This window comes from Delphinus delphis, chromosome 16 (genome assembly GCF_949987515.2).
Source record: "Delphinus delphis chromosome 16, mDelDel1.2, whole genome shotgun sequence".
In the NCBI taxonomy this organism is placed as follows: Eukaryota; Metazoa; Chordata; class Mammalia; order Artiodactyla; family Delphinidae; genus Delphinus; species Delphinus delphis.
In genome coordinates, this window is record NC_082698.1 from 41,049,980 (window position 1) to 41,073,872 (window position 23,893).

General features: G+C 36.2%; 1 protein-coding gene across 17 annotated transcripts in view; it reads right to left on the minus strand.

The window, feature by feature from the left end:
- The window catches only part of PCDH15 (protocadherin related 15), a 724,552-nt gene that overhangs the window by 200,638 nt on the left and 500,021 nt on the right, over positions 1-23,893 (minus strand). For all 17 annotated transcript variants that reach the window (XM_060034587.1, XM_060034586.1, XM_060034585.1 and 14 more), the window contains one exon: positions 22,660-22,788. In XM_060034587.1, the coding sequence (XP_059890570.1) occupies positions 22,660-22,788 (129 nt within the window). The remainder of the gene's footprint in view (positions 1-22,659; positions 22,789-23,893) is intronic.

Sequence of the window (23,893 nt, forward strand, 5' to 3'; positions counted from 1 at the left end):
TAGGAAAAACATAAAATAGTAAAAGATATATGGTGCTATTGCTCTAAAACATTTTCTCTAAATATTTTTATCTGTAGCATCTCTTTGTTTTTTTAATTTTTATTTATTCTTCACAGTAGGTCCTTGTTGGTTATCTATTTTAAATATAGCAGTGTGTACATGTCAATTGGGAATGACACGTGCATCTCTTTAAAATAAAAACTGAAATACCAAGTGATCCACATTAAGTCTGTGGAAGATTTTATGCACTTGTGAATTATTCTTTAGCTCATGGGATTTGTGATTTCTAATTGAGTGATAATCAAACTGAAAAATCATAAAGGCAAACTTGCTTAGAAAAGTCAACTACATTTACGTAACTGATGAAACTGTTGAGCTGTGTTAATTCATTAAGTTCTTCCTGTGAATGACGTTATTTTGATGCACTAATATTGACTTTTAGTCTCTTAGGACCAAGGCTACCTGCAATTTTTAGTGAGACCATAAGTTGAATAGAAAATTTTCTAGGTATGAATATTTTCACCCGAAATACATGCCTCGTTAATTAGAGGAAGGTATGGTTCACAATCCAGATTTCAGGGGGGAAGGTAGCTATTCTCATCTTTGTTGGAATTTAAAAAAAAAATTCCTTATTTGAAAGGACAAAGTAGAACCTGCTTACCGGCATCTTCTTACCTTTCTATTTTTTTTATATTACCTTGATTTCTCTACCACTACCCTCCCAAGTCTTTATCTTTTTACCTCCTCCATTTCTTCTATCAACATTAAACTTTCCACTGCTCAAAAAAAAAAAAAAAAAGTCCTGTGAACAAGCAATTGTTTGGTATCACACAGCTTGAGGAAGAGCTCAATTAAATGAAAGTGAAGCAATTCATAAATAACCAATTTTGTGGTAATTTTACTGTTCTACGCTTAATTTTTATATACAATGGAACAGTAAGAAGTATCTAGTTTTGATAAATTTCTCCAAATGTGTTTTTAGTCATCCCATGATTCTGCTGGTTTCCCTTAACTTCACTATTTTTTCCTGTTTATCATGTTTCTTTCACATCCCATGGAATATTGACTGTATAACTAAATAATAAGGAAAGTCAAAGAAAGAGAAATAGATGATCTCCTGATGCATGGTTTTAGCTATAAAAATAATGGCCAGGTGGTAAACAATCACAGCAAATTTGGGGCTTCCAGAGAGAAAGACTAAATTCAGCTCCAAAGGGACATAATTTGAAGCTTGTTGGGCTACACAATATGGAATTAAAAATAGCCAACCAGTCAACCCAGGATATTTTTTAAATTTCCTATAAAATTTAAATTGTTGTGAAATGAACCTAATAAGCTCAGTAACATTGACATCTCATGCCATTTTAAGCTATTTTATCAGCAATAATAATTTTTCCCCTTTGTGGAATTTTTTTTGGTAAGTTTCAAGAGTGAGCTACACATTGATGGGGGTAATCCTTTTACAATGTATACATATACCAAATGATAGTATTATATACTAAATACCTTATAATTTTATTTGTCACTTATACCTCAGTAAAACTGAAAAAAGAAAAGAGTTACACATAGAAAACTTCAGCCTGCTTTATAGTAACATCTAAATTATCATCTTAAATGATTTGGCCAATTTGTTCATCATACATACGTTCAGCATTTTAAAAATAAACGTTCTTAGACAGTTTATGGTAATTTGTATTTTGAAGTTTTGCTTAAGAAAATTTCTTTGTTACAATGTCAATGTCAGATTAGAGATCCTCACAAAAGATGTAATTATATTTTTTCTATTAAGATTTAAATTAGTAAATATTAGTAAAGATAAAGTATAGAAGTAAATCAGACTTTCTTTTGTATATATGAGTCTTACCATTACAATAACATATTATGAATTTTAAGTATAGAAAATAAATATTATTACAATGCAATCTAGTATAATTGGATTTACAGGATCAGACATAGTTTAGATATCTAATACACAGTATTCTGTGAAGATCTATCAGAAGATTCCTACTGGGCACTGGAAAAGTGGATAGATTATTCTATGTGATGCAGTTGAAAGGACATTATATGTAGAAGTGAAAGCTTAGTTTGAGCCCTCCTTCTAACATGTTAACTGTATGGTCTTTGGTATTTATTCTCCTAATTCTTAAAATTAAAAGATTTTCTTAGAGAAGTTATTTGAATGGTGCTTTCCACCTTTAAAATTGTATGCTTTTATAATTTATTTTAGATGCTATATTTTTATTAAACCAAACAAATGATCATACAGTCCTGATAGAAGATTTGTTAGAGGAACAATAGGAAGTCTGGATAGATAAAGGTTAGACATGATTTTTTGCTACATGAGCAACAGCTCTTTATTTTAAAAAATGGCATAAATATGAAATATATGTTTATTTAAGTAAAATATGATATTATGAATGGACTTATTAAAAGCCGCCTTAATTTCCTCTTTAGTTGTTATTTCATATCATAAGTTTTCATGATTGGACATTTTTCTTCTAAAAGGATCAGAATGAAACATGATCAATACATACATACAACTGAAAATAAGTATAAAAGTAAATCAAATTTAAAACAACCTTGTACATATTTACTTGGCTTAAAGAAATGTTTTTTTAAATATATTTTTAGGAATTACTTTCACATCCTTAACCAGAAGAATTTTTATTTATTTCTCAAAGCCACGGAACAACTGAGCCCATGCACCACGACTACTCTATGCTCTAGAGCCCACAAGCCACAACTACTGAGCTCATGTGCCACAACTATGGAAGCCCACGCGCCTAGAGCCCATGCTCCGCAACAAGAGAAGCCACCATAATGAGAAGACCACACACTGCAACAAAGAGTAGCACCTGCTCACCACAACTAGAGAAAGCCCACGTGCAGCAACAAAGACCCAAGGCAGACAAAAATAAATTAATTAATTAAAAAAAAATCTTTTTCTATTGGATATGATTAGATGTAAATGTTTTCAATAAAGGCATGCAGTGTGATAGAACAGTATAATTGGCTTTGGGAGTAGCTATACCCAACTTCAAGTAGTAATTGAATCAATAAATAAATGTATGAAAATAGGAAAGTCACATAACTTTTCTGATGCCCTGTTACCTTATCTGTAAAATGGGGCAATATTATTGGTGTGACTTCCTTCGCTGTACTCTGAGAAAAAATGTACTAATGAATGTTCATTTATTCGTCCATATTCATGTTTTAAATCTTTGGTCAACTGTGGTATACAATGCAAATAGATGGTAAGAGAAGTAAAAATAACAAGCAAAACGTATTTTAAAGTAATAGCATTTTTGCGAATATTTTCCAACAGTATACCTTAAAATATTTTTTCCCTTGCAATAATTAAGGAAGGGGCTTAAAATTATATTCCACAATTTTATAATGGTATATATAGACAGTTTTATAAAATATCTTTTACAACTTCCACAAGAATGACTCTCAGGAAGGAAATAAATCTTTCCCTAGAGGAAAATACATTGATTTGCTACTCCTTGGGTTAAAAATGAGGAACAGAAGGCATAAATGTTTACAAGAGTCTAAACAAAAAATAATCATTAAACTGTTGAATAGTTAAAAGAAAACCTATTTCTTTTACTCCTTAGAGAGAAGAAGAAGTAATAAAAGAGATGGAGAAAAGTCAGAAAACTGGGCTTAGGGAGGGCTGTGTGTAATATAGGTTGAGAGTAGAATGAAAAAATCATTAGTATTGGGATAGTCAACAGAATTTAAAGAACATAACAGTAAGAAGCTATCTGTAGTTTCTGAATGTTTCTACCATCTATAATCTTCCTAGTATAATCAACATTCTGATGAATAATTTGTATATATTTTAGCAAAAATCAAAAAAGGATTACGGTAAATTGTATTATTGTGTGCAGTTTTCCACTTTCTCCCTGCTATTGAATTGTTTACCACATTGCCTTTGCCAAGTGACATTGCAGTAACTCGCATGAGAAAAGACTTTACACATGTGAAATTAGGCATGGACTCTTACACTCTTGACCTTCATAACAAAAACATGGTACTGGTACAAAGAGAATAAGACACTTATGAAGTAGGCCTAAACCTGAGCTCTGCCCTGGGGCCACACCCATCTGAGGCTAATGGAGATCAGTCAAACCCCAGTACAACCCCTACCTATGCACAGACTCAAGAGTGAGAAAAATGAATATTCACTGTTGTGTCATGAAGATTTTCTGTTGCTTGTTACACAGCATTATTACAGCTAAACTGATCACTGCAGGGATTAAATTTTACATATACAATTTCAAGGTATGAAATGGAGAGACTATTCACTGGAGCAGGAACTTAGACATAGAATTGGCCCATGAGTATACGTATACCTTCCTCTAACAGGCCGACTCCACCCAGAAATCTGAGGTTTCATTCAAACTTGGTTATATATTGAGAAGCCTAGTGACCCCAAGTAATATATTAAAAATATATTTATATATACATATTATTTGTGGAAGATATATCATTTTTGTTCAGAAATTCCTATTTATCCACATGGCTTTGAAGCTTATCTGAAATCTACTTGCTATAAAACAGACTTCCTGACTGATAATGCTCTTCTATGGTAAGCAGTGGAGGTTTTTTGTGAAAGACAGATAGACATAGAGTGAACCAGAAATTAATCTAGCAAGAAGTCAATGAATTTTTTTTTAATGCAAACAGTAAATGTTTAGTAGTAGAAGAGAGAAGTAAAAGGTACTCTAAATCTCTTCCTTGGGAAAAAATATAGGTAGTCCAATATGTAATATAGGACCTTAAAATAATAAATAAATCCTCCAGTAAAGATCTCTAAAACTTGAATGAAGGAGTAAATCATGTGAAGAGTTAGAGAGAAGTGTCGCAGGAAGAGGTACAATCTTCTAAAATTTGTTGGGACTTGTTTTGTGACCTAGTATGTGATCTATCCTGGAGAATGTTCCATATACACTCAAGAAGTATGTGTTTTCTGCTGCTCCTGGGTAGAATATCCTGTATATATCTGTTAGGAACAGTAGATCTATAGTGTTGTTCAAGCCTGCTGTTTCCTTATTGATTTTCTGTCTAGATGTTCTATTCATTATTGAAAGTGGGGTACTGAAGTCTCCTACTATTACCCTGGAGTTCCCTAATTCTCACGTCAGGTCTGTCAATGTCTCCTTATATATTTAGGCGATATGATACTGCATACATATAAATTCATAATTATTATATCTTTCTAATGAATTGACCCTTTTAATCACTGTATAATGATCTTCTCTGTCTCCTGTGATAGATGAAACACTGATCAAAAAGACAAACACTGATGAAAGAAATTAAAGAAGACATAAATAAATGGAAAAACTCTCATGTTCATGAATGTAAACAATTAATATAATTAAAATATCCATACTTCTCAGAGCAATTAAAGATTCAATGAAATCCCTATCAAAATCCCAATGGTATTTTTTATGGAAATAGAAAAGCAATGCTAAAATTTGTATGGAACCACAAAAGACCTTAAAGAGCCAAAGTAATCTTGAGAAAAAAGAACAAAATTGAGGCATTCCACGTCCTGAAATCAAAATACATTACAAAGCTACAGTAATTAAAACAGTATGATACTGGCATAAAAAGAGAAATATAGACCAAGGTAACAGAAAAAGGAGCCCCAAAATAAGCCCACACCTATACAGTTAACTGATCTTTGACAAGGGAGCCAAGACTACAAGTGGGGAAAAAATAAAATCTTCAACAAATAGTATTGGGAAAACTGGATATCCACATGCAAAAGAATGAAAGGGGAAACATCTTACACCACACACAAAGATCAACTCAAAATGGATTAAAGACTTATAAGACCTGAAATTATAACACTCCTAAAATAAAATATAAAGAGAATAAATAAATATTTGTATAAAAGAAAATGAAAGTGGACTTGTATGTCACATCATACACAAAAATAAAATTCAGATGACAGACAATATAAATAACAAAACAAAAAAGTATCTTAAAATAATATAGGAGAATATATTCATGATCTGAGGATGGCAATTCACAATTGAAAAATGATGAATAAAGTTGGTTATCTTAAAATTAAAATCTCTGTGTATCAAAAGACACCATTAAGGAAGTGAAATGAAAGCCCCAACATTGAAGATGTTTGAAATACATGTAACAAGGAGGGAGCAATATGTTGAATATATAACGATCTCCCAACAATGAAAAAGAACACTCAAGAAGAAAAATCATTGGCAATCCTTTGGATAAAGGGATAAGAGATTTACATAGGCACTTTGGAAAAAACAAAATTGAAATAAATATATGAAATGTTCAATCTCATTAGGGAAATGCTGATCAAGACCACAATGTGATACCACTAAAATTATACCACACTGATCTAAATTAGAAAGATTGACACACCAAGAATGCAGATGGGGACCATTACTAACTCAGAGAATTCTTGAAACAGTCACTATGGAAAGCAATTTCACATTTTCAATAAAGTTAACTATGCTTATAGAGAAACTCAGGCACATTCTCTGTGCACCAAGAGAAATCATATAAAAATACTCACAGCAGGATTGATTATAATAGCCCCAAACTAGAAACCACTCAAATATTCATCAATAGTGGAATGTGAAAATGAATTGTGGCATAGATACACATAGAAAATAAAATACATGAATAAACAGAAGAAATGTGGTTGAATCTTAAAAAAGATAAAGATGAATGAAAGAAGGCACATACTAAAACACACATACACTGTAATTCTGTATATACACATTAAAAATAGACAAAAGTAAACTATATTATTTATGGATGCTTATTTAGTTGGTAAATCTACAATAGAAAGAAAGAAACTGTCAGAGTGGTTAACTGTAAGTGGAGGAAAGAGATTAGCACTAGGAAGAAGCACTCAGGGGGCTTTCCTGGTGATGCATTATATACTTGGGATATACTTGCATTTATGTTTACTTTATAATAATTTATTAAATGGTGCATTCATGTTTAATCAATGTCTATATATTACACATTTTTTCTTAAAGTTTAAAGGACAAGATTTGGTCTTAATAAAAGGCTGCAGAAACAGTTGCAATTCTTCCTGTAAAAGTAAAAATTGATTGCCAAATTTCATCATCAGTGAGGCTGTAAAGTCAGCATAAGTAACTGTGGTAAGCTATACCGTTTGTGGAAGATAACTGAATCCAACTAAAGTGAATAGGCCATGAATCCTCATCAGTCTATAAAACCGAAGTACAATTGTATAAAGTTGGATCTCATAAATAAGTAATGTAGCATTAAAAGGCACAGCAAGATGAATAGAGCAGGGGTTTGTGAAGCAAAAAATGGTGGGTATTTCTTCTTAGGCAAATATTAAATAATTTAAATGGTATATATTTTAAATGGGTGAGTGAAAAACATATTTCCAAATGTGTGACTGAACAGGCTGGTTACTGTTTTTCTCTTTGTAATCTTCTTACACCTGGATATATCCCTCATTATCATTTCCTGTTCTCTCAGGTGGTAAATACATTGTCCTATACTAAATATAAATTTCAATTGTTCTTTGCATTAATAGTGCTTTTTCTTTTTTAACAACTTTATTGGAGTATAATTCCTTTACAATGGTGTGTTAGTTTCTGCTTTATAACAAAGTGAATCAGCTATACATATACATATATCCCCATATCTCTTCCCTCTTGTGTCTCCCTCCCTCCCACCCTCCCTATCCCACCCCTGTAGATGGTCACAAAGCACCCAGCTGATCCCCCTGTGCTACGTGGCTGCTTCCCACTAGCTATTTTACATTTGGTAGTATATATAATTCCATGCCACTCTCTCAATTCATCCCAGCTTACCCTACCCCCTCCTCAGGTCCTCAAGTCCATTCTCTAGTAGATCTGCATCTTTATTCCCATCATGTCCCTAGGTTCTTCATAACCATTTTTTTTTCTTTAACATTCTATATATATATGTGTTAGCATACATATTTGTTTTTCTCCTTCTGACTTACTTCACTCTGTATGACAGACTCTAGGTCTATCCACCTCACTACAAATAACTCAATTTCATTTCTTTTTATGGCTGAGTAATATTCCGTTGCATATGTGTGTCACATCTTCTTTATCTATTCATCTGTCGATGGACACTTAGGTTGCTTCCATGTCCTGGCAACTGTAAATAGTGCTGCAATGAACATTGTGATACATGTCTCTTTTTGAATTATGGTTTTCTCAGGGTATATGCCCAGTAGTGGGATTGCTGGGTTGTATGGTAGTTCTATTTTTAGTTTTTAAGGAACCTCCATACTGTTCTCCATAATGGCTGTATCAATTTACATGCCTACCAACAGTGCAAGAGGGTTCCTTCTTCTCCCCAACCTCTCCAGCATTTATCATTTGTAGATTTTTTGATGATGGCCATTCTGACTGGTTAGAGGTGATACCTCATTGTAGTTTTGATTTGCATTTCTCTAATGATTAATGATGTTGAGCATTCTTTCATTTCTGTTGGCAATCTGTATATCTTCTTTGGAGAAATGCCTATTTAGGTCTTCCACCCATTTCTGGATTGGGTTGTTTGGTTTTTTTGATATTGAGCTGCATGAGCTGCTTGTAAATTTTGGAGATTAATCCTTTGTCAGTTGATTCATTTGCAAATATTTTCACCCTTTCTGAGGGTTGTCTTTTCATCTCATTTATGGTTTCTTTTGCTGTGCAAAAGCTTTTAAGTTTCAACAGGTCCCATTTTTTAATTTTTGTTTTTATTTCCATTTCTCTAGGAGGTGGGTCAAAAAGGATCTTGCTGTGATTTATGTCACAGAGTGCTCTGCCTATGTTTTCCTCTAACAGTTCTACAGTGTCTGGTCTTACATTTAGGTCTCTAATTCATTTTGAGTTTCTTTTTGTGTATGGTGTTAGGGGGTGTTCTAATTTCATTCTTTTAAATGTAGCTGTCCAGTTTTCCCAGCACCCCTTATTCAAGAGGCTGTCGTTTTGCCATTGGATATTATTGCCTCCTTTATCAAAAATAAGGTGACCATATGTGCGTCGGTTTATCTCTGCACTTTCTATCCTGTTCCATTGATCTATATTTCTGTTTTTGTGCCAGTACCAGACTGTCTTGATTACTAAAGCTTTGTAGTATAGTCTGAAGTCAGGGAGCCTGATTCCTCCAGCTCCATTTTTCATTCTCAAGATTGCTTTGGTTATTCGGGGTCTTTTGTGTGTCCATACAAATTATGAAACTTTTTGCTCTAGTTCTGTGAAAAATGCCACTGGTAGTTTGATAGGGATTTCATTGAACCTGTAGATTGCTTTAGGTAGTATAGTCATTTTCACAATGATGATTCCTCCAATCCAAGAACATGGTATATCTCTCCATCTGTCTGTATGATCTTTAATTTCTTTCATCAGTGTCCTATAGTTTTCTGCATACAGGTCGTTTGTCTCCTTAAGTAGGTTTATTCCTAGGTATTTTATTCTTTTTGTTGCACTGGTAAATGGGAATGTTTCCTTAATTTCACTTTCAGACTTTTCATCATTAGGGTATAGGAATGCAAGAGATTTCTGTCCATTAATTGTGTATCCTGCTACTTTACTAAATTCATTGATTAGCTCTAGCAGTTTTCTGGTAGGGTCTTTAGGATTCTCTATGTACAGTATCATGGCATCTGCAAACACTGACAGCTTTACTTCTTCTTTTCCTACTGGGATTCTTTTATTTCTTTTGCTTCTCTGACTGCTGTGGCTAATACTTCCAAAACAATGTTGAATAACAGTGGTGAGAGGGGACAACCTTGTCTTATTACTGATCTTACTGGAAATGGTTTCAGGTTTTCACCATTGAGAACGTTGTTGGCTGTGGGTTTGTCATATATGACCTTTATTATGTTGAGATAAATTCCCTCTATGCCTACTTTCTGGAGGGTTTTTATCATAAATTGGTGTTGAATTTTGTCAAAAGCTTTTTCTGCATCTATTGAGATGATCATATGGTTTTTATTCTTCAATTTGTTAATATGTTGTATCACAATGATTGATGTGTGTATACTGAAGAATCCTTGCATTCCTGGGATGAACCTCACTTGATAATGGTATATAATCCTTTAATGTGCTGTTGGATTCTGTTGGCTAGTATTTTGTTGAGGATTTTTCCATCTATGTTCATCAGTGATACTGGCCTGTAAGTTTTTTTGTGTGACATCTTTGTCTGGTTTTGGTATCAGGTTGATTGTGGCCTTGTAGAATGAGTTTGGGAGTGCTCCTCCCTCTGCTATATTTTGGAAGAGTTTGAGAAGGATAGGTGTTAGCTCTTCTCTAAATATCTGATAGAAATCACCCGTGAAGCCATCTGGTCCTGGGTTTTTGTTGGAAGGTTTTTAATCACAGTTTCGATTTCAGTGCTTGTGATTGGGTGTTCATATTTTCTGTTTCTTCCTGGTTCAGTCTCAGAAGGTTGTGCTTTTCTAAGAATTTGTCCATTTCTTCCAGGTTGTCCATTTTATTGGCATATAGTTGCTTATAGTAATCTCTCATGATCCTTTGTATTTCTGCAGTGTCATGTGTTACTTCGCCTTTTTCATTTCTAATTCTTTTGAGTCTTCTCCCTTTTTTTCTTGATTAATCTGGCTAATGGTTTATCAATTTTGTTTATCTTCTCAAAGAACCAGCTTTTAGATTTATTGATCTTTGCTATTGTTTTCTTCATTTCTTTTTCATTTATTTCTGATCGGATCTTTATGATTTCTTTCCTTCTGCTAACTTTGGGGTTTCTTTGTTCTTCTTTATCTAATTGCTTTAGGTGTAAGGTTAGGTTGTTTATTTGAGATGTTTCTTGTTTCTTATGGTAGGATTGTATTGCTATAAACTTCCCTCTTAGAACTGCTTTTGCTGCATCCCATAGGTTTTGGGTCATCATGTTTTCATTGTCATTTGTTTCTAGGTATTTTCTGATTTCCTCTTTGATTTCTTCAGTGATCTCTTGGTTAAGTAGTGTATTGTTTAGCCTCCATGTATTTGTATTTTTTACAGATTTTTTGCTGTAATTGGTATCTAGTCTCATAGCGTTGTGGTCAGAAAAGATACTAGATACAATTTCAATTTTCTTAAATTTACCAAGGCTTGATTTGTGACCCAAGATATGACCTATCATGGAAAATGTTCTATGAGCACTTGAGAAGAAAGTGTATCCTGTTGTTTTTGGATGGAATGTCCTATAAATATCAATTAAGTCCATCTTGTTTAATGTATTATGTAAATATTGTGTTTCCTTATTTATTTTCATTTTAATGATCTGTCCGTTGGTGAAAGTGGGGTGTTAAAACTCCCCTACTATGATTGTGTTACTGTCGATTTCCCCTTTTATGGCTGTTAGCATTTGCCTGATATATTGAGGTGCTCCTATGCTGGGTACATAAATATTTACAAGTGTTATATCTTCTTCTTGGATTGATCACTTGATCATTATGTAGTGTCCTTGCTTGTTTTGTGTAATAGTCTTTATTTTAAAGTCTATTTTGTCTGATATGAGAATTGCTATCCCAGCTTTCTTTTGATTTCCATTAGCATGGAATATCTTTTTCCATCCCCTCACTTTCATGCTGTACATGTCCCTAGGTCAGAAGTCAGTCTGCTGTAGACAGCATAAATATGGGTCTTGTTTTTGTATCCATTTAGCCAGTCTATGTCTTTTGGTTGGAGGATTTAATGCTTTTACATTTAAGTTAATTATCGATATGTATGTTCCTATTACCATTTTCTTAATTGTTTCGGGTTTGTTGTTGTACGTCTTTTCCTTCTCTTGTGTTTCCTGCCTAGAGAAGTTCCTTTAGCACTTGTTGTAAAGCTGGCTTGGTGATGCTGAATTCTCTTCGCTCTTGCTCGTCTGTAAAGATTTTAATTTCTCGGTCGAATCAGCTGAAATCCTTGAGGGGTAGAGTAATTTTGGTGGTAGCTTTTCCCCTTTCATCACTTTAAATATGACCTGCCACTCCCTTCTGGCTTGTAGATCTTCTGCTGAAATATCAGCTGTTAACCTTATGGGGATTCCTTTGATGTTATTTGTTGTTTTTCCCTTGCTGCTTGTAATATTTTTTTCTTTGTATTTAATTTTTTATAGTTTGACTTATATGTGTCTTGGCATGTTTCTCCTTGGATTTATCCTGTATGGGACTCTCTGTGCTTCCTGGACTTGATTAACTATTTCCTTTACCATATTAGGGAAATTTTCAACTATAATCTCTTCAAATATTTTCTCAGTCCCTCTTTTTTCCTCTTCTTCTGGGACCCCTATAATTCCAATGTTGGTGTGTTTAATGTTGTCCCATAGGTCTCTGAGACTGTCCTCAATTCTTTTCGTTCTTTTTTCTTTATTCTGCTCTGTAGTAGTTATTTCCACTATTTTATCTTCCAGGTCACTTATCCGTTCTTCTGCCTCAGTTATTCTGCTATTGATTCCTTCTAGAGAATTTATAATTTCATTTATTGTGTTGTTCATTATTGTCTGTTTGCTCTTTAGTTCTTCTAGGTCCTTGTTAAACATTTCTTGTATTTTCTCCATTCTATTTCCAAGATTTTAGATCGTCTTTACTGTCATTACTCTGAATTCTTCTTCAGGTAGACTGCCTATTTCCTCTTCATTTGTTTGGTATGGTTGGTTTTTACCTTGCTCCTTCATCTGCTGTATGTTTCTCTGTCTTCTCATTTTTCTTAACTTACTGTGTTTGGGGGTCTCCTTTTCTCAGGCTGCAGGTTCATAGTTTCTGTTGTTTTTGGTGTCTGCCCCCAGTGGCTAAGTTTGTTTCAGTGCATTGTGTAGGCTTCCTTGTGGAGGGGACTAGTGCCTGTGTTCTAGGCTGGATCTTGTCTTTCTGGTGTTCATGTTCTCATCTGGTGGTGTATTTTGGGGTGTCTGTGACCTTATTATGATTTTCGGCAGCCTCTCTGCTAATGGGTGGTGGTGTGTTCCTGTCTTGATAGTTGTTTGGCATAGGGTGTCCAGCACTGTAGCTTGCTGGTTGTTGAGTGGAGCTAGGTCTTGGCGTTGAGATGGAGATCTCTGGGAGATTTTTGCCGTTTGATATTACATGGAGCTGGGAGGTCTCTGGTGGACCAATGTCCTGAACTCGACTCTCCCACCTCATAGGCACAGGCCTGACACCCAGCCGGAGCACCAAGACCCTGTCATCCACATAGCTCAGAATAAAAGGGAGAAGAAAAGAAAGAAAGAAAGAAAAATAAATAAATGAAATAAAATAAAGTTTTTAAAATAAAAAATAATTATTAAAAATGAACAAATTAAAAAAAAGAAATATAGGGCTTCCCTGGTGGCGCAGTGGTTGAGAGTCCGCCTGCCGATGCAGGGAACACGGGTTCGTGCCCCCGTCCGGGAAGATCCCACATGCCGTGGAGCAGCTGCGCCCATGAGCCATGGCCACTGAGCCTGCGCGTCCGGAGCCTGTGCTCCACAACGGGAGAGGCCACAACAGTGAGGGGCCCGTGTACCACAAAAAAAAAAAAAAAAAATACAGAAAGAAGAGAGCAACCAAACCAAAAAACAAATCCACCAATGAAAATAAGCACTAAAAAGTATACTAAAAAAAACCCCAAAAAACCCGACAGAAGCCTAGGACAAATGGTAAAAGCAAAGCTATACAGACAGAATCACACACACAAGCATACACATACACACTCACAAAAGGGAAAAAGGAAAAATATATATATATCGTTGCTCCTAAAGTCCACCACCTCAATTTGGGATGATTCGTTGTCTATTCAGGTATTCCACAGATGCAGGGAACATCAAGTTGATTGTGGAGATTGTATCTGCTGTTCCTGATGCTGCTGGGAGAGATTTCCCTTTCTCTTCTTTGTTCGCACAGCTCCCGGGGTTCAGCTTTGGATTTGGCCCTGCCTCTGCATGTAGGTCGCCACAGGGCGTCTGTTCCTCGCTCAGACAGGACAGGGTTAAAGGAGCAGCTGATTTGGCGGCTCTGGCTCACTCAGGCCGCAGGGACGGAGGGGTACAGATGAGGGGCGTGACTGCGACGGCACAGGCCCGCATGACATTGCACCAGCCTGAGGCGCGCCTTGTGTTCTCTCGGGGAAGTTGTCCCTGGATCACGGGTCCCTGGCAGTGGCGCGCTGCACAGGTTCCCTGGAGGGGAGGCATGGATAGTGACCTGTACTTGCACACAGTCTTCTTGGTGGCGGCAGCAGCAGCCTTAGCATCTCATGCCCATCTCTGGGGTCTGCGCTGTTAGCCGCGACTTGCGCCCATCTCTGGAGCTCCTTTAAGCAGAGCTCTTAATCCCCTCTCCTCGCGCACCACAAAACAAAGAGGCAAGAAAAAGTCTCTTGCCTCATAGGGAGTTTCAGACATTTTCCCGGACTCCCTCCCTGCTAGCTGTTGTGCACTAGCCCCATTCAGGCTGTGTTCACGCAGCCAACCCCAGTCCTCTCCCTGGGATCTGACCTCCGAAGCCTGAGCCTCAGCTCCCAGCCCCCACCCGACCTGGAGGGGAGCAGACAAGCCTCTCAGGGTGCCCGCCACCCACCATTTCCGCCCGCGAAGGGGCTTCCTAGTGTGTGGAAAACTTCCCTCTTTCACAGCTCCCTCCCACTGGTGCAGGTGCTGTCTCTATCCTTTTGTCTTTTTTCTTTTGTACCTACCCAGGTACATGGGGAGTTTCTTGCCTTTTGGGAAGTCTGAGGTCTTCTGCCAGCCTTCAGTAGGTGTTCTGTAGGGGTTGTTCCACATGTAGATGTATTTCTGATGTATCTGTGGGGAGGAAGGTGATCTCCACGTCTTACTCTTCCGCCATCTTGAAGGTCTCCAATACTGCTTTTTAAATCAACCCTATATATACTATTCTACATGTGGCAATTCTAAAAGTAGAGAGATTTCCAGTGTCAACAGTTTTTCTCCATTTATCAAGACTACTTATTTACTTGCACGTATGTGTGTGAGGTAAGCCAAACAGGTATTTTAGTTGTTGACATATATTTCTCTTTCTACAACGTTCATGAATCTTCAGTGGAAAAATGTACTTTCAGATCATTTTAATCCATTAGGTCTAGTTTAATTTAGCATCTTATAAGACCCAAATATTGGGCTGGGTAGTAAGGTTTCTAGGATCAATATGACACAGTCTCTGCTTTCAAGAAATTTGAGTAAATGGAAACTTTCAATAGACTTTGATAAGCACTACCAAAAAGTTGTGCACAGTGTGAGATGGGCCATTTAGGACATAGGAAAGTTCAGAAAAAGCTTTTCTGGAAAAGATTATGTTTGACTAAAATTTTCAAGGATGAGCTATCTAAATAAAAAATGGAGAATGAAGAAATGAGGGCAGAGGGCATGAGCAGAGGCAAACAGACATGGGAGAGTTCTGAGAACATGCATTAGTAATCTCAAGCAGGTTAGTGTTCCTGGAGGTGAAGTTGTAAAAGCAGTAATGGGAAGTGTGCCTTGGTTGCTGCATTGAGGGTTACTTTCTACTACTGAACTATGTTTGTTAGAGACATCCCCAGGAGTTACATTAAGGATAAGTATGAGGTTTGTTAAGATTAATGACAGGATAATGTATTAGGAGGTTGTAACAATAGGTCAGGAGACATATAATGAGAGCCTGACTGTTGTTGTTTTGGAGAGAGGAGAAAATTTGAAAACTATTTGAAGCATGTAAAATTATCAAGATTGGTGATTGACTGGACACGGACAGTGAGGGAGAAAGAGAAGACTGAGATGCCTCTCCAGTTTGGCTTGGGAATAATAAACTGAGAGGCAGAATTCAGGAGAAGAAGCCCCTTCTGAGGAAGATGAAAATAAGGGTTCAATCTTAAACATGTTGAATTTGAGGTGCCTCTAGGACATTCAGGCGGGTTTGTTTTACAGATAAATGTCTATTTGAGGCTGTAGGCTGAAGGAGCAGAAGCAGTTATAGATATAGCTGTGGAAGACATCAGCATCCAACTGTAATTAAAACAGTGGTTTTTAATGTCTGTGGAATTTCCCCCCAAAATGTGTAGAATTAAAACAAATGAGAAGACAGTTCCAATATCCAGAGTTTGTTTTGGAGGTGATGAATATGGTTATTACCCTGATTGTGGTGATGGTAACACAAGTGTACATGTATATTTCCCAACTGAAAGTCACCAAATCGCATACATTAATTATCTGTCCCTTTTTGTATGCCAGTTTTACCTCAATAGAACTAGGAGGAAAAGGACCAATACAATATTTTTTAAAGAAGGTTTATGAAGAAACAGATAAAGGGAAGACAGAAAGAATCAGACATGCTTAAACATGAAAACCAGGAGCAAACAGGTAGTAGAGTCTCATAAAGGAGAGTGTGAGATCCATCTCAAATGCAGCAGTGAGGTTATTCAGATAAAGATGACATTTAGCAATAAAGAGGTCATGAGTTACTACGGGGTTGAGGATGGATATCATTCATTATGCATCTGGGATTATACAACTGTGAATATTTATACACACGCACACATATGCACACGTACATGTATCTATTATAATAGCTGATAGTAAGACTAAAAACTGGCGAAAGGATATATCCCAAGTAAATATTATAAAAATATATGCATAAAATTTTCTAATCTATTTATAAACCACTAATTGAGTATCTGAAAGATCACCAAGCTTCAAAAATACTCACAAGCAATAGATAAATCTCCATTATAAATATTTTTAGGTAGCAGCATTAAAATGGACATCATTAAGTTTTCAAATTGTGTAGGTTTCTTTACTTGACTGAGCACAGTTTTTGCATTATATAGTTTGATTTGACAAGAGAACCCATAAAAATCCACACTTGTGGCCCACTTAAAAAAGTAGTATTATAGTTTTAGGCACTGTTGAACATCATGCTGAGCTACAAAAGCTAAATAAAACACCGTAAAGCTCCCCACCTTCATTTCATTTTTAGAACCCCACACAGGGAGACGACAACTACGTTAATCAGAGACAGACCACTGAGGCTCAGATTTATTTTGTTTAATATTAAATTGTATAGTTGAAGGAGATATCAATTTCTTTTTAAAATGGCACCATCACTACCCTTCTAAACACTGCAGTTTACTAATGATTTTAAAACTGCTTTAAGGGTTTAAAACTGAATCACTACCACTTCATCTCAGCTGAGATTTAGCATGCAGATCTCACAATGGGAATACATTTCTGTTTCAGGTTAAATAAATTCAGTCTGTCTTGTTTTAGAACTAGAAGAACATTTTGTTGACTCAGAGCTCTATTTTTGTTACTTAGAGCTAAAAGAAGTCAGTTCAGCATAAGAAATTCTACAAGGTATTAATTGGAAGTTTGCTGGGAAGAGGTTCATTCTGTATTGTATATAATGCTAAGAACCTGTTTTAACCTTAACAGGCAGTGTTGTTTCCAAATATGCCTTCTCTGATGAATCTGTGCACGCATGCATGCCCAGGGATACTCTGAAAACTGAGATGAAGAACTGAAAAAGTATTCTGGCCCCTAAGAAACTCCTCCAAGAGATGCTATCGTGAAGGCTAGACACCTTTGATATGAGCTCCAAGGTTTCTCTCTGCTGCTCTTCCTTCAGTATCCACTGACCTGAAACGTGCACACAGAGTGATGCGCTGAAGCACCTACAGCAGCAAGTGTGCCTAAGTAAAAATGCCCTCTCATTCTCCTTGATAAGCTAGACTCTGTTAGAAAGTACAAAGAAGTTCTCTTGTGACCCTGTATCTAAGACTGTGTTTATTAAAAGATCTTCCTTTATCTTCTCCTCACTCTCCAACCCAGACTCAAGATTGAATCTATGAGACATTAGTTGAGAAAACAAATGAAAATGACACACACCATATTGAAAAAATCACATCATGATTTTTTATCTCCTGTGAAATACTGTGAAGGGTACTGAACAAAACATTACACTGACAAGTAAAGTCTTTTTATTAGTGGCTATTTCATTAGGCCTTCCTGGCCTTCCCCATCTGAACTCAACATGTATTAACCAATTTTCTAGAACTTCTCTAAGCAAATCTTCCATAATTGACAGACAATTGACTTTTTCTCAAATTGCCTTTTCGGCTCAATTATGTCTTGCATCACATCCACCTGGTATATCTATTTCTTTTTTTTTTTTTTTTAACCTAGAATTTTACTAATTTGTTAAGTTACTGAAGATGATACATTTTCCCCATGAATCCTGACAGAGCCACCTTAGTCCTCTGTGGTGTTTTTCATTCCTTTTAGTAAATAATCAGTATGACACATTTGACATTTGACATAGAGACACAATCTATTCTTACTGTGTTTGCTAGATTTTATTCTATATACATCTTTCCCCCAACTATACTGCTACTGCTTGTGTTTTGAGAATATGGAAAAGATTCTCAAATTTAAGTGTGGTATACTATATCTGTGTATAGTAACTTCTACATTAAAAAACAAGTTTAGCCAGACTATTACTCAACCATAAAAAAGAATGAAATAATGCCATTTGCAGCAATATGGATGGACCTAGAGATGATCACACTAAGTGCAGTAAGGCAGAGAACGACAAATATATGATATCTTACAAAACAGAAACAGATCCATAGACATAGAAAACAAGCTATAGTTACCAAAGGGAAAAGGGGGGCAGATAAATTAGGGGTTCGGGATTAACATAAACACACTATTATATCTAAAATAGATAACCAACAAGGACCTACTGTATAGCACAGGGAACTATACCCAATATTTTGTAATAAACTATAAGGGAAAATGTTATTGAACCCTGACCTCTGGCCACCTCCTAGGGGTAGACAACTGAACTAAGCTGTACCAATTTTTGAATTTGAATGGAGAGACTGAAGCTAGTTGAAGCTGCTACCTTAGTGGCAGTGTCCATGTAGTCCAGTTGCTGAGGCCTCCACAGACTATGGCCCATGGAGACCGCTGCCACCATTATGTCACGAAAGCCGGGGTGGGGGAGAGGTTCGCAGCTGCTTCAAGGCCTGGGCCTGGCCAGTGGGCGGCCCTGGCGAGGGCTCTGGAGCTCTGCAGGACACAGCCCTCAGCCTGTCCCTGGGCCCCCAGCTCACCCAGTGGCCTAAGGCTGCAGGGCCTGGAGGGCCCTGGGGAGAAGGCCTCCAACTGCCTCTCACCGCATTCTGCCCAGAAGACCACAACGAGGCTGACTGAGCGGGACCTCTAACCACGCGAAGGGTCACGTGTTAATGGTCATATATAATACTAATGGCTGTGTGCCCACTCTGCCCGTATTACAAAAATAATCTGAGAATATATATATGCATAACCATATCACTTTACTGTATACCTGAAACTAACGCAACATTGTAAATCAACTATACTTCAAATTTTTTTAAGTTCATTTTTAATATGCTAATAAAACTTTTGGCTCTGTATAATCCAGAAATATTGCTTCAGAAGTATTACCTAGTAAGTAAAGTTTGATACTACAACACTACCTTAATAAATAAAAAGGAAATACACGGTTCCTTCAGCATTTGAATTCAAATATTGGTTTACTTGTACTAAAACATCATTAGAACAAAAACGCGAAGTTGGTAACTCAAATTGAATACAACAACTAACCATACATATTTTGGTTTTAAGTGTGTCTTAATAGCTTTTGGTGACAGTTAAAATTAAATTTTATAAGTAGAGCATGAGTCATTTAGTGAAATTAATGTATTATATAGTTATCATTAGGTAGCAATAGGAGACCATTGTGATGCATCGAACTTCCATTCTATGAACTGGAACTGTGCTGAATCAGTGGGATGCGACTGCTTCGGATGTTTTCCTTCTCCTTTGTACTTTCAAACTCATTTTGGTTTTTATGAAAACATGTTATTGCCTAAAGACCAGGACAATTATTCCTTTATCAAACTGTGAGTGCTAACGTCTATATTTCAATTTTTAATGCTGAGAAATTATAGAGAATGTTTCTCATCAAATTTAAGCACCAGCAGACAATAAATAAAAGTTAATGCTGTAATTCTTTCAAAGACAAAGAATCACTAGGAAAAGTGGCAAAGATAGGTTAAGAGAAAGGAAAAATAAAACTAAAACTCAATTAGCATGCTAATGTCTATGTATGTGTTATGACCTGCATATTCCCTATGGGTTTTATGTCTCCAATGCTAAGTAAATTAAAAGAAATGGGAAAGATAATTTTCCTAAATTTCCAATACCTCTTTATTTTATCTGAATACTTGATAGATATAATTAAAATAATTTTCAGTTGTCATCAAAGTGGCATCCTAGAGTGACAACTGTAATATAATTTAACTATCATTATGATTAAACTATTACATTAGTTCAAGTTTTTTTTTTTTCCGAAAACAAGTTTTATTTGGGAAGAGTTTCTAATTGTTAAAGCTGCAAGCAAGTTACCTTCACAAGTATAGTTCTACAGACCTAGTAGTTTCAGAGATCCCAGTGTTCAAAGGTACACCTCAAAATTAATAACAAAAACACACCCACGGCGAAAGGGGAGAGCTGTTAGACTGGTTTGGAATGTACAGCCATGGATTTCAGCTGGGCTATTATAATTGCCTTCTAATTCAGCTTTCTGGATTTATAATCTTCCATTACAATCTACTTAGCAGCAATCTTTATAAAATAAAAATCTAATGATACCAGCACCTCAGACCCTCTAAAGGTCCCCCCAGCACCTTCTACAAAGAGAAACATTTATGATGTGGCACATCTTATTTAATGTAATTATGACATGTCACATGCTGTCATTTGTCTATGCTTTTATCCATGCAATCAACTTTCCTTAGACAGTTTCTAACCCCTTTCAACTTCCTTCTCACCAGTATTCATACTTCATGAATCAGCTTCAACATTGCCCCCTTTCTCTGTTTTCAGAACATGCCCCTCTTACAGATTTAATCACCTTCTTTGCTTGGTGTAACAGAAACTGTCAGTGCCCCATGCATGTCCCTCAGAGCATGTATAGTTTCTGGCCAACTTCCAACTGCTAGTAACTGCAGTCTCACTGAAAGCCCTTATATCAGAATTGCAGAGAGCTGGATGCTTGCTTGGAGGTAGGAAGTGCTGAGAATGTGCCCTCAGCCACAGCATCGCTGACCAAGAACTCTCAGGTGTTAGTGTGTGAATTTACCAGTTCCATCACTTTTCAGGATCATTAATTCTGGGGAATGTATTTTGTGTCACTTCCCAGAATTTGCCCTTCAGATTAAGCTCCACTTCTCTTAAGGACAGCTGGTTAACTGCAATCCCTTTATTGTCTGCCTTCTCTTCTCTGCATCACTTCCTCACTTCCCTATTAGTATTACTTTAACTTCCCAGAAAAACTATTTATACCTGACTCTTTTGTCGCCAGGTTTTTTCTTGTAGAATCTACAGTAAAACTTTTGATACCAGAGGTACTGTGTGGGGTTCTGGAGTTGAATGTCTTGCTGGCCACATGGCATCAAGACCACTTGGCATGTTGTAACAGAATAATTACAAGACTCTCTCTTGTGGTGAATTGGGATGCTAAAAAGGTATAAGGGGATGTATATTTTATCAATTTCTCCAGGATTTGAGAAAGATAGTGACAATGATAATGACAATGACTATAGAGTTAACAGTTGTTGCAAGTATTGTCAGTGCTCTCAGGAAAAAAACTGATGAGCTCAAGCTCAAGTCAGAGGGGTCTCGCTGACAGCATTTAAAGAAACCCTCCTCTTTTAAAGCCAGAGAGAGGATTGAACTGAAAAACAGACCCTTTGTTTGATTGTAATAGTAGTTGAATTGTAGAGAAGATTTACTGCAAAGCACCTCTTATTTAAAATTCCAGGCCTTAACAGGAAAGATGTAGGACCCTGAAACCTGGACTTGAGGTACCAGGTTGACTCACTCTTGCTGGAGGATTCTTTCCTTGCCTGGAGGCCACATAGATGCATCATCTGAGGTCAACACTTCAAGATATATGTACATTCCTCAAAAATTTCCCTCATCTTATGGTTTCTAGACCACTATGTTCAAGACCAGGCATGGCCTAATTGAAAAAAGTATTGTCTCTGATTTAAGAAAAATGGGATTATTCATGAAAAGAGTAACAGAAACTGGCTAATATTTCCAGTTAGGAATTAAGAGAGCATGCCTAGAAATGAATGTTGAGTATGTTGGACAGGGATGCAACTGAAATATAAGGTACACAGGAGATGCTAAAGATATGTTTACACAAGCAAATGACATTACACCTAAGCATTTGTGTTTTGAGGTATGTGTTTCCAAATTTATGCTTAATGGTATAGATAATTACATACTTCTCTAAAATTATTTTATTGTAATTCCAGAAAGTAAAAATATATATTAAATAAGAAAATAATGCTCTCAAATGAATCAGTGTTTAAATTATACAATGGTCATAAAATATAAATCAACGAACTTAACTTAAATCCATATGGACACAATATGATTTATAAAAAAAAAAAATCTTGAAGGTTATCCAGCACAGTGATCAACAATGAATGCACTTTATTACCATCTTGTCTTATACCCAAGTGATTTTGCTTATTGCTTTCAGATAATTCTGATGCTTTATCATTTAACACATGGCATTAGCTAAATCTCTTTTCAAATTAAAAGGTAAGAAAATTACTCACTTTTAAAAAATACATTTAAGATACACATAAATACTCCACTTACCCATATTCGACCCACAAACGCATTGGCTTCTTCTTCCACCACTGATAGATTTCTGAGCAGATAGGGATCAAACACTGGATCATTGTCATTGACATCTGTCACCACCACATTTACCGTGGCAGTTGAGGTCTTAAAGAAAAAAAAAATAGGGGGGGGGATTAGATGTGAGAGGAGTTATTTTTATTTCGATGTCAGTTAATTAGTCATACTGGCATTTGTCTATCTGAAAGTCATCTCATTACTATTCCTATTCCTTAGCTTTCCAAAAAAGACAAGAAAAAAAAAGAGGAATCTCGCAATTTTCAAACACCTCAAAAAACAGATGGAAAAAACAAATGATATTAAAGGGCAAACATCTTCTTGAAAATGTCAAATATTTCCTGGAGGCTTACTTTTAGAAAGTGTTTTACCTTTATCTTGTTCACATTTTGTGGGTGGTAGGTTTTTGTTTATAGACACTTGTACCCCTTTTTCTCTGAAATGTAACATTTCTGCAGTTTTTACCACTTATATGTTGTACTGTTTAAAAATATAACTAGCACACTATAAAATAGCGTGGTATGTCAAATGGGTATTTTCAGGTAAGCAAATACTACCAGAAAATAATATATTAGTAATTTTCTAGGTTCACATCTAAACCAAGAGTTTGAGGACCATACACCACTAATCATAAAACACACACACACACACACACACACACACACACACACACACACACACACAACCTTTTGGTTATACAGCTTAAGGAAATGGTAAGTGGGTAATCCTACCAGTAGTACGTGCTACCTGGTTAAAAGGTAAAATCCCTAGCCTGCTGCAACTCGAGAACATAATGTAGGTCAATGACTTTTGCATAATCAAGGAACGTCTTCATACATGACTCAAGCTGGAAAATGCTCTGTCTAATCAAAGCCTGAGTACAGCACATGCCCTCCACCCAGCTCTGTCACAGTGAGGGGCAGATCACAGAAGGTTCAGAGAAAATTAGAGAACAAAAGTATTCTTGGCTGGAAAATGAAAAATCCATTATGCTATGATATTAAATATTTAATAACATGCAAATAAAAAGTAGGAGGAAAAGCAGGATGGTACCGTCATGAGAGAATTACTTAACTTTCTTTTTAAAAAAGACAAACAGGATTTGTCCTAATCTATAAGTGACATGGGGTGAGAGGCTAAAAAGCTGAGCATAAAGAAGTGACTTAGAGGAAGTGAACCTGAAGAAATTTTGCAG